This window comes from Rutilus rutilus (genome assembly GCF_951802725.1).
Source record: "Rutilus rutilus genome assembly, chromosome: 25".
NCBI classification, from domain to species: domain Eukaryota; kingdom Metazoa; phylum Chordata; class Actinopteri; order Cypriniformes; family Leuciscidae; genus Rutilus; species Rutilus rutilus.
This window is the reverse complement of record NC_140229.1, coordinates 3349339-3369496: the sequence shown is the minus strand read 5'-3', so window position 1 is coordinate 3369496 and position 20158 is coordinate 3349339. Positions and strand designations below refer to the sequence as shown.

At 36.3% G+C, this 20158-nt stretch overlaps 1 protein-coding gene across 1 annotated transcript; it reads left to right on the top strand.

Annotated features, from left to right (window-relative positions):
• The first annotated feature begins 893 nt into the window (after positions 1-893).
• Positions 894-16748, top strand: brap (BRCA1 associated protein). The gene is made up of 12 exons (XM_084400096.1): positions 894-1197; positions 1730-1897; positions 2650-2833; positions 3778-3967; positions 7840-7953; positions 8263-8411; positions 11169-11244; positions 12424-12562; positions 13639-13748; positions 13995-14084; positions 14209-14312; positions 15117-16748. The coding sequence occupies exons 1-12, from the start codon at positions 1119-1121 to the stop codon at positions 15481-15483; spliced, it is 1770 nt and encodes a 589-aa protein (XP_084256222.1). The 5' UTR covers positions 894-1118; the 3' UTR covers positions 15484-16748.
• The last annotated feature ends 3410 nt before the right edge of the window (positions 16749-20158 follow it).

Sequence of the window (20158 nt, the reverse complement as noted above, 5' to 3'; positions counted from 1 at the left end):
GGCAAGGGCAGTGGCTGTAACACTGAGCGTATTTTGCAGTATTAAACACGTATTTATACCGACTTCATCAGGCTCCGAAGATTCTTCAAAAAGAACACAAAGATGGGCCTTCTCAGCTGCCATAGTTGCAACTCTTGCGTCATCAAAACAGTGTTCAATGCACCACCGTGCGTACCCGTTTAAAAAACCTTTTGCAACTTTTTGTTGGGGCTGAACACAGCCCTTAAAGGGTGAGTGATGGCATTAAAATCCTTGATCCATATTGGCGGAAGTGAGAGACTGCAAGTTTTGAATGCTTGTCTCTTCTAAATGCGAATTTTGTCATTGTTTTGGAGCACACTAGGTTATAGATAACCTTAAGACTAACATATTCATACTGAAAGCCAAAAAACTTCAATTTTGATTTCATGGGGACTTTAATTGTATATACGTATATAGAATATTAATTATTTTTGAATAGGCTATTTTATTATCTGACCTGTTCATTTTCACCGAGCTTCACCAAGACAAATTCCTTGAGTGTAATACTTCTCAAGAAATCTAATTCTGATTTTGACAATATTGAATATAATAATTATATAAATTTTAATAATTGCATCATAATTATAAATATACCATTATATATGAGACATTTAAAAATGATATTACCATTATATCATTCACAAATTGTTGCTGTCTCTTATTATAAATTATAAAAAAATTATATAAGGACTTTTGTTTTGAAATGATCCTCTTGCCCCCGGGATAAACGCAGTCATTTATCTTTCGTTCTCAAACATAATCATAAATATACCACGACATATGAAATGATTTTAACATTATATTATTCACAAGCCTTTGCTGTCTCTTATTGTAAATTACCAATAATTATATAAGGGCTTTTGTTTTGAAATGATCCTCTTGACCCCGGAAGTAACGCTGTAATGTATCGCTCGTTATCAAACGTCATTGTTGTTTTCAGGCGTTTTTCCTTCTAATAATAAAGCATAATTCTACTCAGCGTTTATGGCATGTATTTCTGACGAAACGCCGTTTATACGGGTCAGATCTTGCGTTTGAATCAGTGTCGTGCTTGATGAGCTCGTGTTGTTATTATCAGTTGTTGATCCTCTGAACACATGAGTGTGTCTCTGGTTGTGATCAGACTCGAGCTCGCTGATCAGTCTGATTCCCCGCAGGGTTTTCAATACTGCGCCGGTGAGTTTCACTCGTTTACTGTTACATAACTGACATTTGCTTTGTTTACCGTGGCACTGAATGGTGGCTATATTCATATATCATCAATCATGGTTGTATACAAAAGGGTATTACCCTGTTTTTGAAATATAACAACTTACCACGGTAATCTTAAAAGGAGGAAAATGCAGTGTAAATATTATTGTTCTTAAAGTGACAGGGTATGTATCAAATATAACCACGCACACAATGCATATAAATATATACATGGATATAAACACTATGCATATATACATGTATGTATATATATATAATTCAGAGCATCAACAGCAGAAGAATCACTGACCTGAGCTAAGAGTATAGCACAGATACATGAGAAGCATGTGACAAGATGCTGAATATCATGATTATCTGATTTTATGTCAATCCCATGATGCATCAGAATGAAGTGTCACAGAGAGCATTGACACACTCAGTGTGTTTGAGCTTGTTTCTAGAATCTCTTTATGTTGAGTCGGGCTGCTGGTTTTGACTGGTGTCACGTGTCCCACAGTCCCAGAGATGTCGGAGGACGAGATGAGAGAGAAAGCGCTGGTCTCCGCCAGAGTGACGCTGGACGGGAGAACAGATGTGGAGCGATCAGCGATCCTCCACCAACATCTGGGCAGCCGCGTCATGAGCGACATGGTGATCGAGACCTTCCAGCCCAGCGCAGGTTCAGGTCAGTGAGTTACTCGCTTCCACTGACACCAGTGGGCTTGGAATGGTTTATATATAGCACATTTCATACACTATGGCAATTCAAAGTGCTTTACACAGAAAGGAATTCAAATAATCACAAAATAAAAGCAAGGAAAACTAACATTAATTAAATTAAAATTAAAAGAGATATATGATACAGTTATAAAATGAACTAGATTAAAAAGTTTGTCGAGACAAATTATTTGGCTATATGGCTTGGCTTGGATATATGGCTTGGGAAAGTTTGGACCAGAACGTTTGAAGAAGTTTAAAGTAGTTTGAAGTATTACATTATCACTTGATTTTGTCTTTCTTGATCATTTTATAACAATAAACACATGCAAATGATCAGTTCAATGATCAAATAATTGTTCTGGGTTGCTAGGTGGTTGCCATTGTGTTCTGGGTGGTTGTTATGAGATAGATAGATAGATAGATAGATTGGAGTTAAAATGAATGAAAGAAAGAAAGAAAGAAAGCTAGAGAGAAAGATGGTTTGTTAGTACCAAAGTTTAGAGAAGGCTAAGAAATCTGTTGGACGTCTCCGGTGGACACGATTTTTCCCTAAAATCGGACAGACGGAGCTCTAGGACTGCCCTCGGGTTCACTGCCCCATCAGTCCAAACCCCAATGATTTGTTGGGAAGCTCTAGGAATGGGGTCGATCCAGTCCGCACCCCACTGAACCTCCAGTTTAATCACACATCAAACGGACTGTGTTTTCTTCCATCAGGAGCTGAGGAAGGGAAAGAAGATCTGAAGTCCACCGGAGACGTAAACGAAGAGGCCAAAGATGAAACGAACGAGAGCACGACTCCAGACTCTCCCTCTAAACAGCTGCCGGATCAGATCTCCTTCTTCAGCGGGAACCCGTCAGTGGAGATCGTCCACGGCATCATGCACCTCTATAAGACTAAGTTAGTCTGTCTGTCTATCTATCTGTCTGTCTGTCTGTCTGTCTGTCTATCTATCTATCTATCTATCTATCTATCTGTCTGTCTGTCTGTCTATCTATCTATCTATCTGTCTGTCTGTCTGTCTGTCTGTCTGTCTGTCTGTCTGTCTATCTATCTGTCTGTCTGTCTGTCTGTCTGTCTGTCTGTCTGTCTGTCTGTCTGTCTGTCTGTCTGTCTATCTATCTATCTATCTATCTATCTATCTCTCTCTGTCTATCTATCTATCTATCTATCTATCTATCTATCTATCTATCTATCTATCTATCTATCTATCTATCTATCTATCTATCTATCTATCTATCTATCTATCTATCTATCTATCTCTCTGTCTGTCTGTCTGTCTGTCTGTCTGTCTGTCTGTCTATCTATCTATCTATCTGTCTATCTGTCTGTCTATCATCTGTCTGTCTGTCTGTCTGTCTATCATCTATCTATCTATCTCTATCTGTCTGTCTGTCTATCTATCTATCTGTCTATCTATCTGTCTATCATCTATCTATCTATCTCTCTGTCTGTCTGTCTGTCTATCTATATATCTGTCTGTCTGTCTATCTGTCTGTCTATTGTCTGTCTATCATCTGTCTGTCTGTCTGTCTGTCTGTCTGTCTATCTATCTATCTCTCTATCTGTCTATCTGTCTGTCTATCATCTATCTATCTATCTCTCTATCTGTCTATCTGTCTGTCTATCTATCTATCTATCTATCTGTCTGTCTGTCGTTCTATCTATTGTTCTCTCTGTCTATCTGTCTGTCTATGCTAATAGTAATACTCTCTCGATACTACAGTACTTTTTTATATAGACCATACTATTTACATGGTACCTCAGTTTGTTGTGTATAAGTTTATATAATAGACACAATGGACAGTTTGTTGACTTGGTTTCGTGTGATGTTGTGTGGACAGTAAGATGACGTCACTCACAGAGGACGTGAGGCGCAGTGCGATGCTGTGTGTTCTCACTGTCCCGACCACCATGACCAGCCATGACCTCATGAGGTTTGTGGCTCCCTTCAATGACGTCATGGAGCACATGAAGATTATCCGAGACTCCACACCCAACCAGTACATGGTGTTGGTCAAGTTCAGGCATCAGGTGAGCTATCCATCCATCCATCCACCCATCCATCCATCCATCCATCCATCCACCCACCCACCCATATATTCATCCATCCATCCACCCACCCATATATTCATCCATCCCTCCATCCATCCATCCATATATTCATCCATCCATCCATCCATCCATCCATTCCTCCACCCATCCAATCATCCATTCATTCATTCATTCATTCATTCATTCATTCATTCATTCATCCATTCATTCATTCATTCATTCATTCATTCATTCATTCATTCATTCATTCATCCATCCATTCATTCATTCATTCATTCATTCATTCATTCATTCATTCATTCATCCATCCATCCATTCCTTCACCTATCCATCCATTCCTCCACCCACCCACCCATCCATCCATCCATTCCACCACCCATCCATTCATCCATCCATCCATCCATTCCTCCATCCATCCATCCATTCCTCCACCCATCCATCCATTCCTCCACCCATCCATCCATTCCTCCACCCATCCATCCATCCATTCCTCCACCCATCCATCCATCCATCCATTCCTCCACCCATCCATCCATTCATTCCTCCACCCATCCATCCATTCCTCCACCCATCCATCCACCCATCCATCCATCCATTCCTCCACCCATCCATCCATTCCTCCACCCATCCATTTCTCCACCCATCCATTCATTCCTCCATCCATCCATCCATCCATTCATCCATCCATCATCATGGTTTTAAAGGGGGGGTGAAACACTCAGTTTCAGTCAATCTCATGTTAATCTTGAGTACCTATAGAGTAGTATTGGATCCTTCATATCTCCAAAAAGTCTTTAGTTTTATTATATATATAAAAGAAAGATAAGAGTCTTTCCGGAAAAAACCGAGCGGCTGGAGGCGGGCCGTGTGGGCGGAGCTAAAGAATCACAAGCGCGCGCAGCTTTTGCGTTGAGAGCGTCTGGAAGCTGTGACATCCTTTACCGTGAGGAAAAAAAACGTTATCCAAAACAAACCATGGCTAACAATCAGATTCAGCCATACATTTATGATCCAGAATCAGATCCCGAGGCTGAAATTGAACACGAGCAGCAGCAGCAACGACTACAGCAGGACGTCTCTATGTGGTGTGTACTGGAACTGTATATATTTGCTTAGGGGGTTTTGTTAATGACTAATTTCCACTTTATGTCGTCGTATTTGTTTTTACATGTGGGAAGTGCAGTTTGATGCCAACTGAGGCGGAAAACGTTTGCTGCCAAGAAATAGAACCAGTTATACTTATGTCTTGAAATGCATTATAATGTGTAAAGTTGTAGTTTGTAAGACTTAATATGATAGCATACAATTAGCTTACTAAATGCACTTTAGCACTGTCTTCATAAAAGATTTTACACATTATTCCTTCACCTTCGTTTATAAACTTTGAGGATCATTATATAACATTTGAGGTATTATCCAACCAGTGTATTGCTGTAATAGGATGTAATTACATGCATGCATAGTCCCTATCTCATCATCATATAATTAAAATTGGAATTAATGATCGTTGGGACTGCTCCATCCTTAAGTAATAAACGATCTGCAAATCTGGCGTCGAACTGGGCCTTGTTTATAAAACAATCATCGTCGAAATGCAGGGAACAAACAAAAACACTTGCACAACTCCGTTGATGCTCTGTAAAAATAAACTCCATCCACTGGTCCCTTAATGCTGGGGTTTTTTGGGAGTCTGTGCAGGGTTGTCTTGCCCTGGCAACCAAAAACACACTTCTTTGGTGACATTTCGCTCTCTCGCTCTGGTCTACGGGTGCGCACGCGCCCTTCCGGGAGAAGTGCCCTTACGACCCGTATAAGGAAATTCCGCCCCATCTGACGTCACACGAAAAAAACTCGAAAATAGTTCGGACTTTTCATACTTGAAAAAAACTTCCCGAAACTTGTGACAAACCGGAAGGAGTATTTTTGGCACAGAAATACTCCATCAAACGTACAACTTAATTTTTGAAACTTTGTCCATGTTTAGCATGGGAATCCAACTCTTTAACAGTGTAAAAAACTCAGTATGCATGAAATAGCATTTCACCCCCCCCCCCCCCCCCCCCCCTTTAAAGGGATACTCCACTTTTTTCGGAAATATGCTCATTTTACAACTCCCCCAGAGTTAAACAGTTGAGTTTTACCGTTTTAGAATCCATTCAGCCGAACTCCGGGTCTAACGGTACCACTTTTAGCATAGCTTAGCATAGATCATTGATTCTGACGAGCCCAGTAGCATTTCTTTCAAAATGACCGAAGAGTTTCAATATTTTTCCTATTTAAAACTTCTGTAGTTAAACCGTGTACTTAGATCGACGGAAAATGAAAAGTCGCGATTTTCTAAGCCTATATGGCTAGGAACTATACTCTCATTCCTGCGTAATAATCAAGGAACTGTGCGGCCGTATCATGAGTGCAGCAGGCGTAATGATATGACGCACCGCCTGAAAATAGTCCCCAGCTCGGTAACTTCTTCCAACGTGACCGGGACTAAGTTTGTCTAACCTATTAGACCTATTTTCAGGCGGTGCGTCAGGAAAAATATTGAAACTCTTAGGTCATTTTGAAAGAAATGCTACTGGACTCGTCTGAATCAATGATCTATGCTAAGCTATGCTAAAAGTTGTACCGTCAGACCCGGAGATCGGCTGAATGGATTCTAAAACGGTAAAACTCAACTGTTTAACTCTGGGGGAGTTGTAAAATGAGCATATTTCCGAAAAAAGTGGAGTATCCCTTTAAGAAAAACTGTGTGCAAATTAATCAGTCAACACTAGTGATGCACCGAATGCACTTGGCCGAAAACCAATGCCGAAAATAAATAAATAATCAATCAATTAATCAAACTTAAGTATTATAAAACGGTTAGTTCCAGTCCTTGATTCTGATTGGTTGAGTTGATTGGTTTGAAGCCGTTGTAAATGACTCAACAAACACACACCTGTGACCGCATTACATTAGTGTTACTGCGCAACTGCCGTTTGTGATGCTGCGTTGCTGCATGCGTTGCTTAGCAACCTCTTCGGAACTACATTGCTCGGCGGAGGAATAAATGTGTTATAACGTTATATTTTTTGTTGCTGGTGTTTATTTTATGAATAAAATAAATATTAAAATGAATATTTTTATGGAGTAACCGTTTTATAAAAGCAATAAGCCCCTTGAAGCCGTTTTTTTACAGTGCACTGTTTAAGCTTATTGCTTAAATCAACACTCAAATTGAGTTGTACAAACATTTAAATTGCAAATAAGGCAGTTCATAATCATATATCAACTTTTTTATAATCGTTTCTACTCCAGTTTGTTGGTGAAATGTAGACATTTAAACGACAACTCTAATAACTTGTTTTTTTGACAGATTTGTAAAATAATGCATCACTAACAGGTTAAAGTAAAAATATTGGATCAATATGCAAAACGAATAAACGTTCTGATACGTGGACTTGTCGAGCTTGTATAATTCACTCTCCCTCTTCTTCTTCTGAATAAGTTTCTAGTTCAAACATGTATGGCTGAATTAAACCAGTATTTCCACTTGCCATTGTGTAGCGTTTACTACAGTGAGTGAGTGGAGGCGGGACTAATTTGCATATACGTATACTACGTATACTAAATGAAGCAAGGGTGTAAGTTGCATTCAAGCTATTTTAAGGCATGAAGAAATTAATTTCACAGGAAAACAACATTTAAAGATGTCATTTTGATTATCAAACATGAGTTTTAAGGGATACAATTATTGACTGCAGAGGGACTTGAAGATGAAAATGTAGACACATTTTTCCATGCAAATTAGCTTGCTGGAGTTTGTTGGTGTTTAAAGTTTCACGAGTTTCGTTGTTTTTTAATCTCTTTAGGCCGACGCCGACAGCTTCTACACAACAAGCAACGGCCGTCAGTTCAACTCCATTGAGGATGCGGTCTGCCAGTTAGTCTATGTGGAGAGAGCAGAAGTCATCAAATCTGAAGAGGTACGGCTAGGGTGTGTGTGTGTGTGTTTGTGGTGTTTACTGAAACGAGCAACTGTTGTGACCGTTAACACTAAGTGTTACTGTACTTGGCAATCTCAAAAAAAGGACTTTTCGACTCTTGTTGAGCACTACTGTAGGCCGATGCATTGCTTGAGTGACCAGGATTAACCTTTTTTGTTGTTGACTAGCTGTTTCTGTGTAAACACACACACACACACGTCATGTTTCCAGCACTGATTTACATGCATAACAATAGCGGCAGCGTTCTGGAATGTTTTGAATGATCTGAAACTCTTCATTATAAACCAGGGTGCCAGTTTACCCGTGATGGACCTGACAGAGCTGCCCAAGTGCACGGTGTGTTTGGAGCGCATGGACGAGTCGGTGAACGGTGTGTTGACCACCCTGTGTAACCACAGCTTTCACAGCCAGTGTCTGCAGAGATGGGAGGATGCCACGTGAGTGCTGTCATTCACAGCCACTGCCTTGAGATTCAACAGCAAAGCAAAACTCACTCTATTATTTACCGTCGCAATATTCTTAAGACCATTTAAAAAAGATATATATATATATATATTCATTGACATTTTTGAAACTTTTCTGGTGATGTATCCAAGGCTGTGTGGGTTGGGAAAATTAATATTAAATAATATCACCAATTTCAATCCTACTGGATAAAATCAAGTCCCGTCCTACATTTATTTATTACTGAATATTTCACTCACAACATGTCAAATTATGGAAATTAACTAATTTTAAACTTTATTATTGCAAAATATTATTTTATTAAACTAAATTAAGTAAACTTTGTATTAACTTTGAGACATTTGACTTAAATAAAATGTAATGTTTTTTATTTAAAATTTATTTTATTTGACTTTTATTTGTTAAAAAAGCTCTAAAAATTATTATTAAATTAAATTAAATTAAATAAACTTTATAGTAACTTTATGAGACATTTGACTTAAATAAAATTTTGTGTTTTTAATGTCAAATAAAATTTTTGTTTTACATTTAATTGTTAACAAAAAGCTATAAAAATTAAAATTATTATTATTATAAATTATAATTTAAGTACATTAAATTAAGTATCTTCTGCTTCATCCCGCTCCTTTTCGGACAACGCACTTATTGTATTTTTATATTTTATTTATTTATTTTTGTTCGAAATAAATAAATAAATAAAGACTTTATTGTAACTTTATAAAACATTTGACTTAAATCAAATGTAATGTTTTTAATGTAAAATTTAAATTTAATTTTACATTTATTGTTAACAAAAAGTTATACTTTTTTTTATAATTGTTATAAATTATTTTATTAAATTAAGTAAACTTTATAGTAACTATATGAGACATTTGACTTGAATCAGATTTAATGTTTTTAATTTAAATTTTTATTTTACAATTAATTACCTAAACACTGTTATAAAATAAAACTTATTATTATTATTATGATAAATCATAATTGTATTAAATTAAGTAGACTTTATAGTAACTTTGAGACATTAGATTTAATGTTTTTAATTTAAAATATAAAATTATTATTGTTATTATAAATTATAATTGTATTAAATGAAGTACTTTATAGTAACTTTTGAGAGTATTTTTTCCGTTTATTTAGTTGACTCTTGACGTATTTCATCCACACCCTTCTGCTCTGACACATTCTTCTCCTCTGACACGGTGTTTACGCTCATATTTCGCGGTCTTCTGTTAATTACGTGCGTCACTTTGAACCTTTTCGTCCTGGTTCTTCATTGACACGTGATCAAGGTTTGCCGGGCTGTTCTCTTTTCTTGTTGTTGGTGTGTTTGTGTGTGATTGTCATAGTTGACCTCTGACCTGTGAGATGAAAGTCACAATGTCACATTTGTGCACAATGAGAGTGCACAAACCGCTGGTTTGGTTTCAGGTTTAAGTGTGTACACACGTGAACTGACACGTACGACACATTAAACCAGTGTGTTTCTGAGAGAAATGATATTCAGAGGGAAATTATGTAGGATTAGACTTTATTTTATTCTTCAGGATTTGATTGGGCATGAAATGTAGGTCAAGATATTATTAGTGGTGTTTGCTAATGCATGCATCACTATTACTAATGTACAATGAACAGACTCCCTAACACATACTGTTACACACATATTAAATATTAGGGCTGGGTTGAAAGTATTAATTTTGATGAACTGATATAATTTCTGAAATCCCAAGAATATTTTAGTCTATGCTTTTTTTTTTTGTTGATGAATGAACAAAACTTTGTGGCGCCTCCCATCCAATAAATCACTACAAGCTTTACTTTTATTACACATTCATTATATTTTTACTTAACCTGTCCTTCAATATTCATTCTATAGTAGTGGGAAAAAGTGATGTCAAGCTTAGGAAAATTGACAACGTCACATTTTATTCAAATATTATAAAAAATATTGCGTAGTTGTGCTTGAAGTCGATTGTTTTATTTGATATAATAACGCAATGAAATTGTGCCGACATTTTTTTTTTTTTTTTTTTGCCAAATAATTTTGTCAGATTAACCAAGATAGTGTTTTGTTCTTTCCCCATATTTAAAATATTTTTGAAATATAAAATATTATATTTTAAATGTTTATAAAAAATATTTTCATCACTTTTGACCACTACTATATTTTTAAATAGATAAATAAATCCATAATTTAAACAGGTTTTAAAATATAAAAAATTATAATAATAATTGGTGAAGAAACAATTATATAATTAAAAAGTTGTTATTATTATTATAAAAACTGCCTTATGTGAAATTTAAATATTTGTATACAAATCACCATTATTATAATATATAACACCCTATAATATATTATATTATATTATAATAATAAAACAACGAACCAAATGACGGGTTTCCTGTATAGTTTATAACATTAGTTGAAAGAGATTTTTGTCCTTGAGAAAAATGTATATGTTACTGTACCTATATATATATATCCAAATGAATATTGAATTGAATCAAGATCAAAATCGAATCGCAGGCATGTGAATCAAAATTGAATCCTGAAATTTGTGTCTTAAATATTATTCTTAAATATTTCATGCACCAGTGAATCAGAGATGTTTATGAAGAAAGGAAAAGGTCTTTTTAATGGCTAATTTACGAGCACTAATGCTGTGCATAATGTTTTATCTACTAATCGATATGAATACTCTGAGTAGTAATGGTGTTTGCTTGTGCCTCAGGTGTCCGGTGTGCAGATACTGTCAGACTCCTGAACCCGTCGAGGAGAACAAGTGTTTTGAGTGTGGAGTGCAAGAGGTAACTAACCCAGAACATCACATTAATCGTGCATGGTCAGAATGCATTTGAACTTATATGTACTTTACTCATACTCACATTTTTGTTGGACATTAAATGCATGTTTAAAACGCTACATTTAACACATGTTGTGTTTTTATGACAGCAGTGAATATAAAGGGACTGTTGTAATGGGCCATGCGTTTAGTCAGTGCTTATGTTTTACTTTATTATGGTGGGCAAGTTTTAGAATGTGATGTTTTTAATTTAGGCTATCCTTTTTTGCACATAATGCATAAAAGCAACTTAGATACATATTTGCACACTGTATGGATGGAATAACTTGTTAACATTAAATAATGCATAAAAAAACCCCTTTTTTATGCATTAACTATCATGAACTAACAGATGCATCACTCTGATTAATTAACTACTAACTACTGATTGCATTAACTACTGTTAATTGATACAACTTTTACTCTTAAAAATGTGTTAGTAAATAAATGTAGAGATTAACATACATTTTAATAAATTATTTAGATGTATTGGTCATTGTTCGTTCATGTTAACTAATGTAGTTAACTAATGAAATCTTATTGTAAAGTGTTACCAATTTTTTTTTAAATCATAAAATACTGAAAACAAAATTAGTTTTTTTTTAATTCAATGAATCAAAGTCATATTAATTGATTATCAAAATGATCGTTAATTGCAGTCTACCTTGCGCATACAGATGTGTTATTTTAGTTTTTATTTCACTTTTATTGTAGTTTTATTCATATATTTTATTTTATTATTTTTATTATATTTATTTTAATACATAGTTTTATTTTTTTCATTTGAAGTATCCTTTATTTGTATATTTTTAGTTATATAACATAGTTTCATGTTAATTTTAGTAAAAAAAAATTATTTAAAATAAATATTTATTTAAAGTTTTTAATTATTATAAAAAAAAATTATACTGCTATTTTTTTTTTTTTTTTTTTCTGTTTTAGTTTTTATTTATTTCCAGGTAATAATACTAGTGCTACAACAGTTTATTGCCAAGGCAACATTTCACATTTTCTAACATTTATATTTGATTTGATTTCAGCTTGATTTCAATTAACAGAAATGTTTATCATTGTTTTAGTTAACGCTGATAATAACCCTGCTTGTATTATATTTGAGATGTATATATCTGCTAATGTCTCCCAGAACCTGTGGATCTGTCTCATCTGCGGTCACATCGGCTGCGGACGCTACATCAGTCGTCATGCCTACAAGCACTTCGAGGAAACGCAGCACACTTACGCCATGCAGCTGACCAATCACAGGGTCTGGGACTACGCTGGAGGTGTGTGACGTCCCAGATCAGGAACAAAGATCCCAGAGATCCAAAAGTGGCTAGAAATAAACCAATAATACATTATTTAATTGATGTGTGCGGCCACATGTTTGAACATAACAGTTATTTTACATCCTTAAACACTCGTCCAATCAGATTAGCCATTAGTCCGCGTGTCCACCAAAGAGTTTTTAGCCTTTAAGTATTTACTCTGGCTCTTATTGTAAATGATTTTGTTCTGTTATTATGCTTGTTGTTGTCGTCTGTTGATGTTGTACAAGCAGAATGTGGCGGTTTGTCCCGCCCCTTCTCCACTGTGATTGGATGGCTGGGTAGTAAGTGACAGTGCTGAGTTTTACCAAAAATGTTGAAAAAGCTCTTGGCAACCGGTAAAAAACGCTAAGCAATCAACGTGAAATAGACGCTCAACGCCTCGTTACGCTCCTGTCTTTTTAAAATAACGTGGCGTTCCCATTGAAAACAATTGGGAAAAAATATGCTGAAACGCCTCCATTGTAGTCTTGAGTTTCTTCTGGGAACGAACACGTCACAATATTCCTCATTTAAATAATTAATATGCAGAATAAAGGGGCGGGGCCTGGTTGAGTTAGTTAGTAGTGTGTTAAACTGGTGGTTATAGTAAGGGGGCGGGACATTTCCCAAACACACTCGAAGCGCTCGACCAATCACAACACACTGCTCCAGCCGACCAATCAGAGCACAGTGTGCTTTTCAGAAGGAGGGGCTTCATAGAGACAGGAACTAAACAGAGCGTTACTGACAGACTGGGAAGAGAGGAGCTGCAACAATGGAGAATATGAGGAAAATAATCAACATTCAAGCAGGAAAACCTGTTCTAGTAGAGCCTGAAAACAACATCAAGAGTTTGAAAAAGGGCATAATAGGTCAACTTTAATATTTCACTCAAAATGTCAAATTATGTGGAAGTGAAATGTATTAAAAGAGGATTCATGTTCAATTGAATCCTCTTTTAATGTTGTAATTTTAAATTTGATATTTGAAACATGTTTACATGTAATCATCACCAAAATAGTTTCTGAATATTCTGTCTGTATGTCGATCAGATAACTACGTTCACCGGCTTGTTGCCAGTAAAACAGACGGGAAGATGGTGCAGTACGAGTGTGAAGGAGACACGTGTCAGGATGAGAAGATCGATGCGCTGCAGCTCGAGGTGTGTGTGTGTGCTCTTGTATATATGGTTTATAATGTGTGTAATGACATGGGTATTACAACATAAACATGGGATATGATCACACTTCCTGTGTTTTTGTAAACCAAATGTCTTATAAGACATAGGGTTAGTGTAACGGGAGAGAACATACAGTTTGTAAGAGAGTCTCCGTAAACCACATATTCAAGAATCAAGAGTGTGTGTTTTTTTATATTTACGTATTTTTTTAATATCTTTTTTCGATAGTATTCATATTTATTAACGAGCCAGCTGGATTCTCAGCGCATTTACTGGGAGAATAAAATAGTTCATCTGGAGAAAGACACAGCGGAGGAGGTGAGAACTGCAGTTTACTACAACTAATCCAGAATGAGCATTGCTTAAAATCATCATAATCTGCTGTGTGTGTGTGTGTGTGTGTGTGTGTGTGTGTGTGTGTGTGTGTGTGTGTGTCTTTTAGATCAACAACATGAAGGCCAAATTCAAGGAGACGATCGACAAGTGTGACAGTTTGGAGCGGAAACTGAACGAACTCATCAAAGAAAAACAATCCATCGAGAAGAAGTATAATTTACTGAATTTCACATCATTATCATTGAGGTCTCTTTATTATAGGCCAGACAAAACTTCACGATGGTAACAGGGTTATTATAGTTAACTAAAACTAAAACCGTTAAAAAAACCTTTATTATAAAACAGACTGAATTTATTTATTTTATTTCAGCTAGTTGCAACATTTCTCATTTTTATTTAGTTTAACTTTGATTAACTAAAATAACAAAAAAAAAAAACTCTATAGAAATTTATGAATAAACAAACAAACAAAATAATCACAAAAATGCAATAATTACTGGAAAAAATACAAATAAAAACTAATTCAAAATATTAATAAAAACTATATTAGTATCTCTATGATACTACAGTAAAACTTGCACGGTAAATATAGTCAAGTTATTGTTTCTTCTACAATAATTAATGCTATCAAACGGATTAATCGTGATTAATGGCATCTAACATAAAAGTTTATATATATATGTGTGTGTGTGTGTGTGTATATATATAAAATGTATTTATAAATGTATGTTAGATGCAATTAATTGTGATTAATCGATTTGACAGCACTAATAATAATACATAAAAATTTGAATGATTTCCTTCAAACAGTGGAATGATTTTTTTTATTAATGAAAGTAATAAAGTTAAAGTTACAGTGCCAGTATTAATTGTTGTAAAAATAGTTTTTGGAGGAAATTACCATGTTAAATTTGTGAAAATCGAGTTGCCTACAATGCCTATTCATCATTTCAATATTTAAAATGCCATTTTTATAGTATAATACACACTCTTGACAGTCTTTCTGTGCTGCAGATGTTCCCAGCTGAACAACAAAGTGGTGAAGCTCAGTCAAGAGCTGCGTGAGGAGCAGGAGATGAACCGATGCCTGCGATCCAATCAGACGCAGCTCCAGTCGCAGCTGCAGGAGGAGGAGAGGCGGAGTCACGAGACCGCAGCCAATAAGGAAGGCCAGATCGCCGAGCTTCAGGAGCAGCTGCGGGACGTCATGTTCTACCTGGAGACGCAGCAGCAGATCGATCGCATGCCCGCAGACACCCGGCAGGAGATCCAAGAGGGCCAGATCAACATCGCTGCGGCCCCGGCCCCCCCGCAGCCCGGGCCCTCGGCACACGGCTCTGGCAAACTCGGCCGGAAAGGACGATCCAAGAGGGGAAAGTAGCCAAAGACGTTGGGTTTGGTGTGTTCAGTGCTTAACGGATGGAGGAAATGTTGCACAGGCTGCTTTGGAGATGAGGGAGAGTGAATAATCCTCATTAGAGGCTCTAATATATTACCGTTTGTTCATTAATGTCTCACGCGAGGACACCAGTGCTGCTTAGAAATGGAGCTCGGGCTGTTTTTTATACGAAAAAACAAAGTGCTGTTCTTTTATTTTCGTATTATTTTAGTGTCCTCATGGCTGGATGATGTCAAGATTCCTGGAAGCGTGCTGATGACTCTGGAAGTTTATTCATTGTTTGGTTTTACTTTATGTTTGTAGAAATTGCTGAATATTGCTTTCCGCAGCTCTGACAGATGAATCTCATGAAAACCCGTTATGGTGGTCATGTTTCACTTGGAGAGAAAGTGCATCTGTAATGCATCTCATCTCAAAACTCATTTCTGTTAGTATCTTTTATTGCATTAAACCAAACAAACAAAATCTGTAATGCTATTTTAGTGGTGAAAGAAACACTATAGTGGTGTATAAATACTTTTAATTTTGAAATTAATCAAAAAAATTTTATGGTAAGTGAATTTAATTCAATTGATTTTATCTACATTTAAACAAATGCATTAAGTTGAACTTTTGTATAAATGTAGATAAAATCAATTGAATGCAACCACTTACGATAATTTTTATTCATTTCAACTAATCTTTTTTTTTTCAGTGTAATATACAATATTTTTTGCATTACAGTAATTAAAATGAAACGTTTTTACAGTGAGAATTTAGGAGGTGATGTTTAATTATCATGAAAATAATACTTGGTTTATGCAAAATATATTTTTTTTCTTTTGATTCAATCTGAAATATGACATTTTTCACGAGATTCACCCCAACAGAAACACACTGCGCGCAGTATTATCATCATCATCATCGCAGGTCACAGGTGTGGTATTGTAACCCAAAACCACAATGACTTTGTAGTTTTAAGGGCACGTCTGCTTCGTGGGAACCGTCTCAGACGCTTGATGTTTGCATGTTTGGTTCACAGAATCATGCGGCCTTCGTCATGTTTTATTATCTAACACATCCACCCACTTATTTTTAGGAAGTTAAACAGTCACTCTTTGTATTGGTTTCCACACCCTTCTTCTCATAGGCTGCAGATGCGTGGGATTGGTGTATTAATACCTTTTGACAGAACATCTAACAAGCCTCAAACTAAATATTTGTGATTGTCAAACTGTTAAAGCTACAAATAAAAGCACTTGCTTGTGTCAGTCTTCGCTTTCCATCACAGCACACAAGCCGCACAAGAAAGTAAGTTATATAGGCTACAGGCATTCCCTTATTTATATCACTTATAATAAAGGCCTGTGTGGTGAAACACATCCGTTTAAGACAAAAGGACATTTGAATGGAGAAGTGTCTTCGCAACGCTAAATAAATGACTTTTGTGAGGAAATGGCTTGTTGCTATAACATTGTTATTTCACAGTGAGCTATATTTGGAGTCTACAATGAAAAAAAAACCTTTTTGTAAGATAAGTCACTGTCAATTTTGCGACTGTAGCCTACTACTAATTCATCTGGTATCTGCAAACAGTGAAGAAAAAAAAAAATCACCTTACAGAAATCATTCGAAATTATCATTCAGCAAGTCATTTAACCATGTATTACTATCTCTAGAAGGCTTTTGTCTTTCAAACATATTCAAATTCACGTAATTTCGTGGATTTTTTGTTAGCTGAACCTCTTTGCCCTAATATATTTACTAAAAGAACCCCATGAGATTTTAAGTTAATAAGTTAGGACAATAATGATGATAATAATAATAAAATTGAGTTCACTGAGCTCACATGATGGTTAATGAGGTCACATGACATGCAGGTAAACAAAATAATACTAAACATTTTTTAGTGAGTGTTTTACTTTGTTTTCATTTTTATTATTTAATTAATAGCTTTTCATTAAACTCACGAACCCCAGTCTGGGAAACACTGATGTAATGTAATTTAATGCCTAAAACTAACTTTTTTTCACACCTGCAATTGGCTAGTGACTTTTTAATTTATACCAGCCATAAATATTTGTTTACCAGCCATGAAACAGATTAATCACTAAAGTTACAAAAATTAGTCAGTCAAGAGCAATGAGTGATTGTTCTTTGATTAACATTTAAATTGCAGACAGCAGCAGGTTTATTAGGCTGCCGTCACTTTAAGAGCTAATGGACAGATCCAAGATACTGTTATACATGTGTTTATTTCTCAACTGTTTATGTTCACTTAAAGGAACACGCGGACTTTTTGGGACTTTAGCTTATTCACCGTATCCCCCAGAGTTAGATAAGTCCATACACACCCTTCTCATTTCTGTGCGTGCCGTAACTCTGTCTGACGCATAGATATCATATATAAAGGCTAGATGTCTCGTGCCAATAGAGGTCGACGTCCGCACGTGGCGGCCATCTTGCCACAGTGTACTCGCTCACTACTTCAATGGTGCATATACTTTTAAATAACCATAACCTGCTAATTTTTCTACCGATTTTCAAACGGTTTGGTTTGTTATAAACGTCAGAGATGTAGTTATGACACTGCATACATACACTGCATACATATGAAAAATTATAACATACATGTTCAAGCATTCGGAATTATAGCCACGTTAATAACGTTTGTAAGAAACCAAACAGTTTGTAAATCCGTCAAGATTTCAGCGAGATAAGAGGATTTGTGTGCGTGCTGATCATTCACCTTAAAGGGGTGGTTCAGGATTTTCAACATCGGACCTCATTTTCAAGTGAGCCTGTTTGTCATTCATCAGTGGAGACAGTTTTCAAAAAAATTCATCCAGTCCTTACTTTTGGATAGTTCGCTGGTGCTAGGCTAGCGCGAGTCAACACGTTTTACCCACTCCACAGTACCAAAAGCAAATAAATTATATAACGCCAGACTATCGATGTAAATGTCTGTTGAGAGAATAATGTTAGAATTCAAACTACACTTGCATCTCAATGATCGCATTACATTTACAGGAACTAGTTTCTCAGCAGTGGCGGAATTTTACTTTGCTCCGGTTAGTACTGCGCCGAAAAGTAAACACAGAAAAGAAGCGCACTACAGTCGGGACGTCTAGCTAGCTAGTAGGAGTCTCGGTTGCCTAGGTAACTTAATATCACTCCGCCGCTGCTGTAGACTGTGCTAATAAACACAGGGAACAAAGTATAACTATTGCAATGCGATGAAAGGGTAGTTTGATTTCTAACATTATTCTCTCAACAGACATTTATATCGGTAGTCTGGCGTTATAATTGATTTGCTTTTGATGTACTGTGGAGTGGGTAAAACTGTTTTTAATGGCAGGCTAACGCATCTACCGTTGACTCGCGCTAGCCTAGCACCAGCGAACTATCCAAAATAAGGACTGGATGAATTTTTTTGAAAACGGTCTCCACTGATGAATGACAAACAGGCTCACTTGAAAATGAGGTCCGATGTTGAAAATCCTGAACCACCCCTTTAATGCACAGAGCACTGTGACAAGATGGCCGAACGATGATGCCGGAAGTGACTGCGCCATAAGACATCTAGCGTTTATATATGATATCTATGGTCTGAGGCACCCACCGCTAGCCTAGCTTAGCACAAAGACTGGAGGTAAACGGCGCCAGCTAGCATACTGCTCCCAATAACTGACAAAATAACGCCAACATTTTCCTATTTACATGTTGTGATTTGTATAGTCACAGCGTGTACACATAACAAGATCACGAGACACAGCCATCTTATTTGTGCTAAGCTAGCGGAGCGTGCATCAGACAAAGTTATGGTATATGGACTTATCTAACTCTGGGGGATACGGTGAATAAGCTAAAGTCCCAAAAAGTCGGCGTGTTTCTTTAAGGCTTAACTGAGTACGTTTACAGGGATACTTGCCAAGATGGGCATTTTGACTATTTTGTTTGAATACGTCCGTCCAAGCGCATTTAAGACGTGCTCAATTCGCGTGCTGTCTGGGAGTTTCCTTTAACTTCTTTGAGCTTGAATACTTAAATTGTCAAGACGTAACCTTTCATGATGCTGCAACACAGGTCAGCTGTCCCGAGCGTCATTCACGTTTGTTCATGTTCTCATAATTTGCATTGTTAGAATTCATTAAAATGGACCGATTTTTTTCTCGTATTTGGTGCTTGGCGAGTGTTAAAGGGATAGTTCACCCAAAAATTTACATTTTGCCATTTACTTACCCTCATGTTGTTCCAAACCTGCATGAATTTCTTTCTTCTGTTGAACACAAAAGAAGATATTTTGAAGAATGTTGGTAACCAGGAAGTTGATGGTAGACATTAATTTCCATAGTAGGATTTTTTTTTCCCTCAATGTATTTTCTTCCTTTTTGTAATTGTGTATCAATATGGTACAAGATTATCCTATTGAAATCAATGTGATATAAAACATTTTATGGCTTCAGGGTGCAAGAAATAGAAAGAAGTCACGGCATGTGGAACATTTACTTTTTATTTAAAAAAAAAAAAAAAAAAACTCCTTTTCACATTCCAGTGTTTTTGTTTGCATTTCCTCAAATTCCCTAACAAAAGAATTCATCAGCCGACACGCTTCCAACCACCTCTTGACATCTCGAAACGACCTCCTCAGTCCAGAAGCGCTTGTCGTCCTCGTACT

Bases quoted from the DNA above. Each gene is read 5' to 3' on its own strand.
- brap (XM_084400096.1), top strand. From the start codon at position 1,119: ATGAGTGTGTCTCTGGTTGTGATCAGACTCGAGCTCGCTGATCAGTCT. The intron at 7,954-8,262 runs GTACGGCTAGGG...ATTATAAACCAG, and splicing joins AAGTCATCAAATCTGAAGAG to GGTGCCAGTTTACCCGTGAT. The intron at 14,085-14,208 runs GTGAGAACTGCA...TGTGTCTTTTAG, and splicing joins AGAAAGACACAGCGGAGGAG to ATCAACAACATGAAGGCCAA.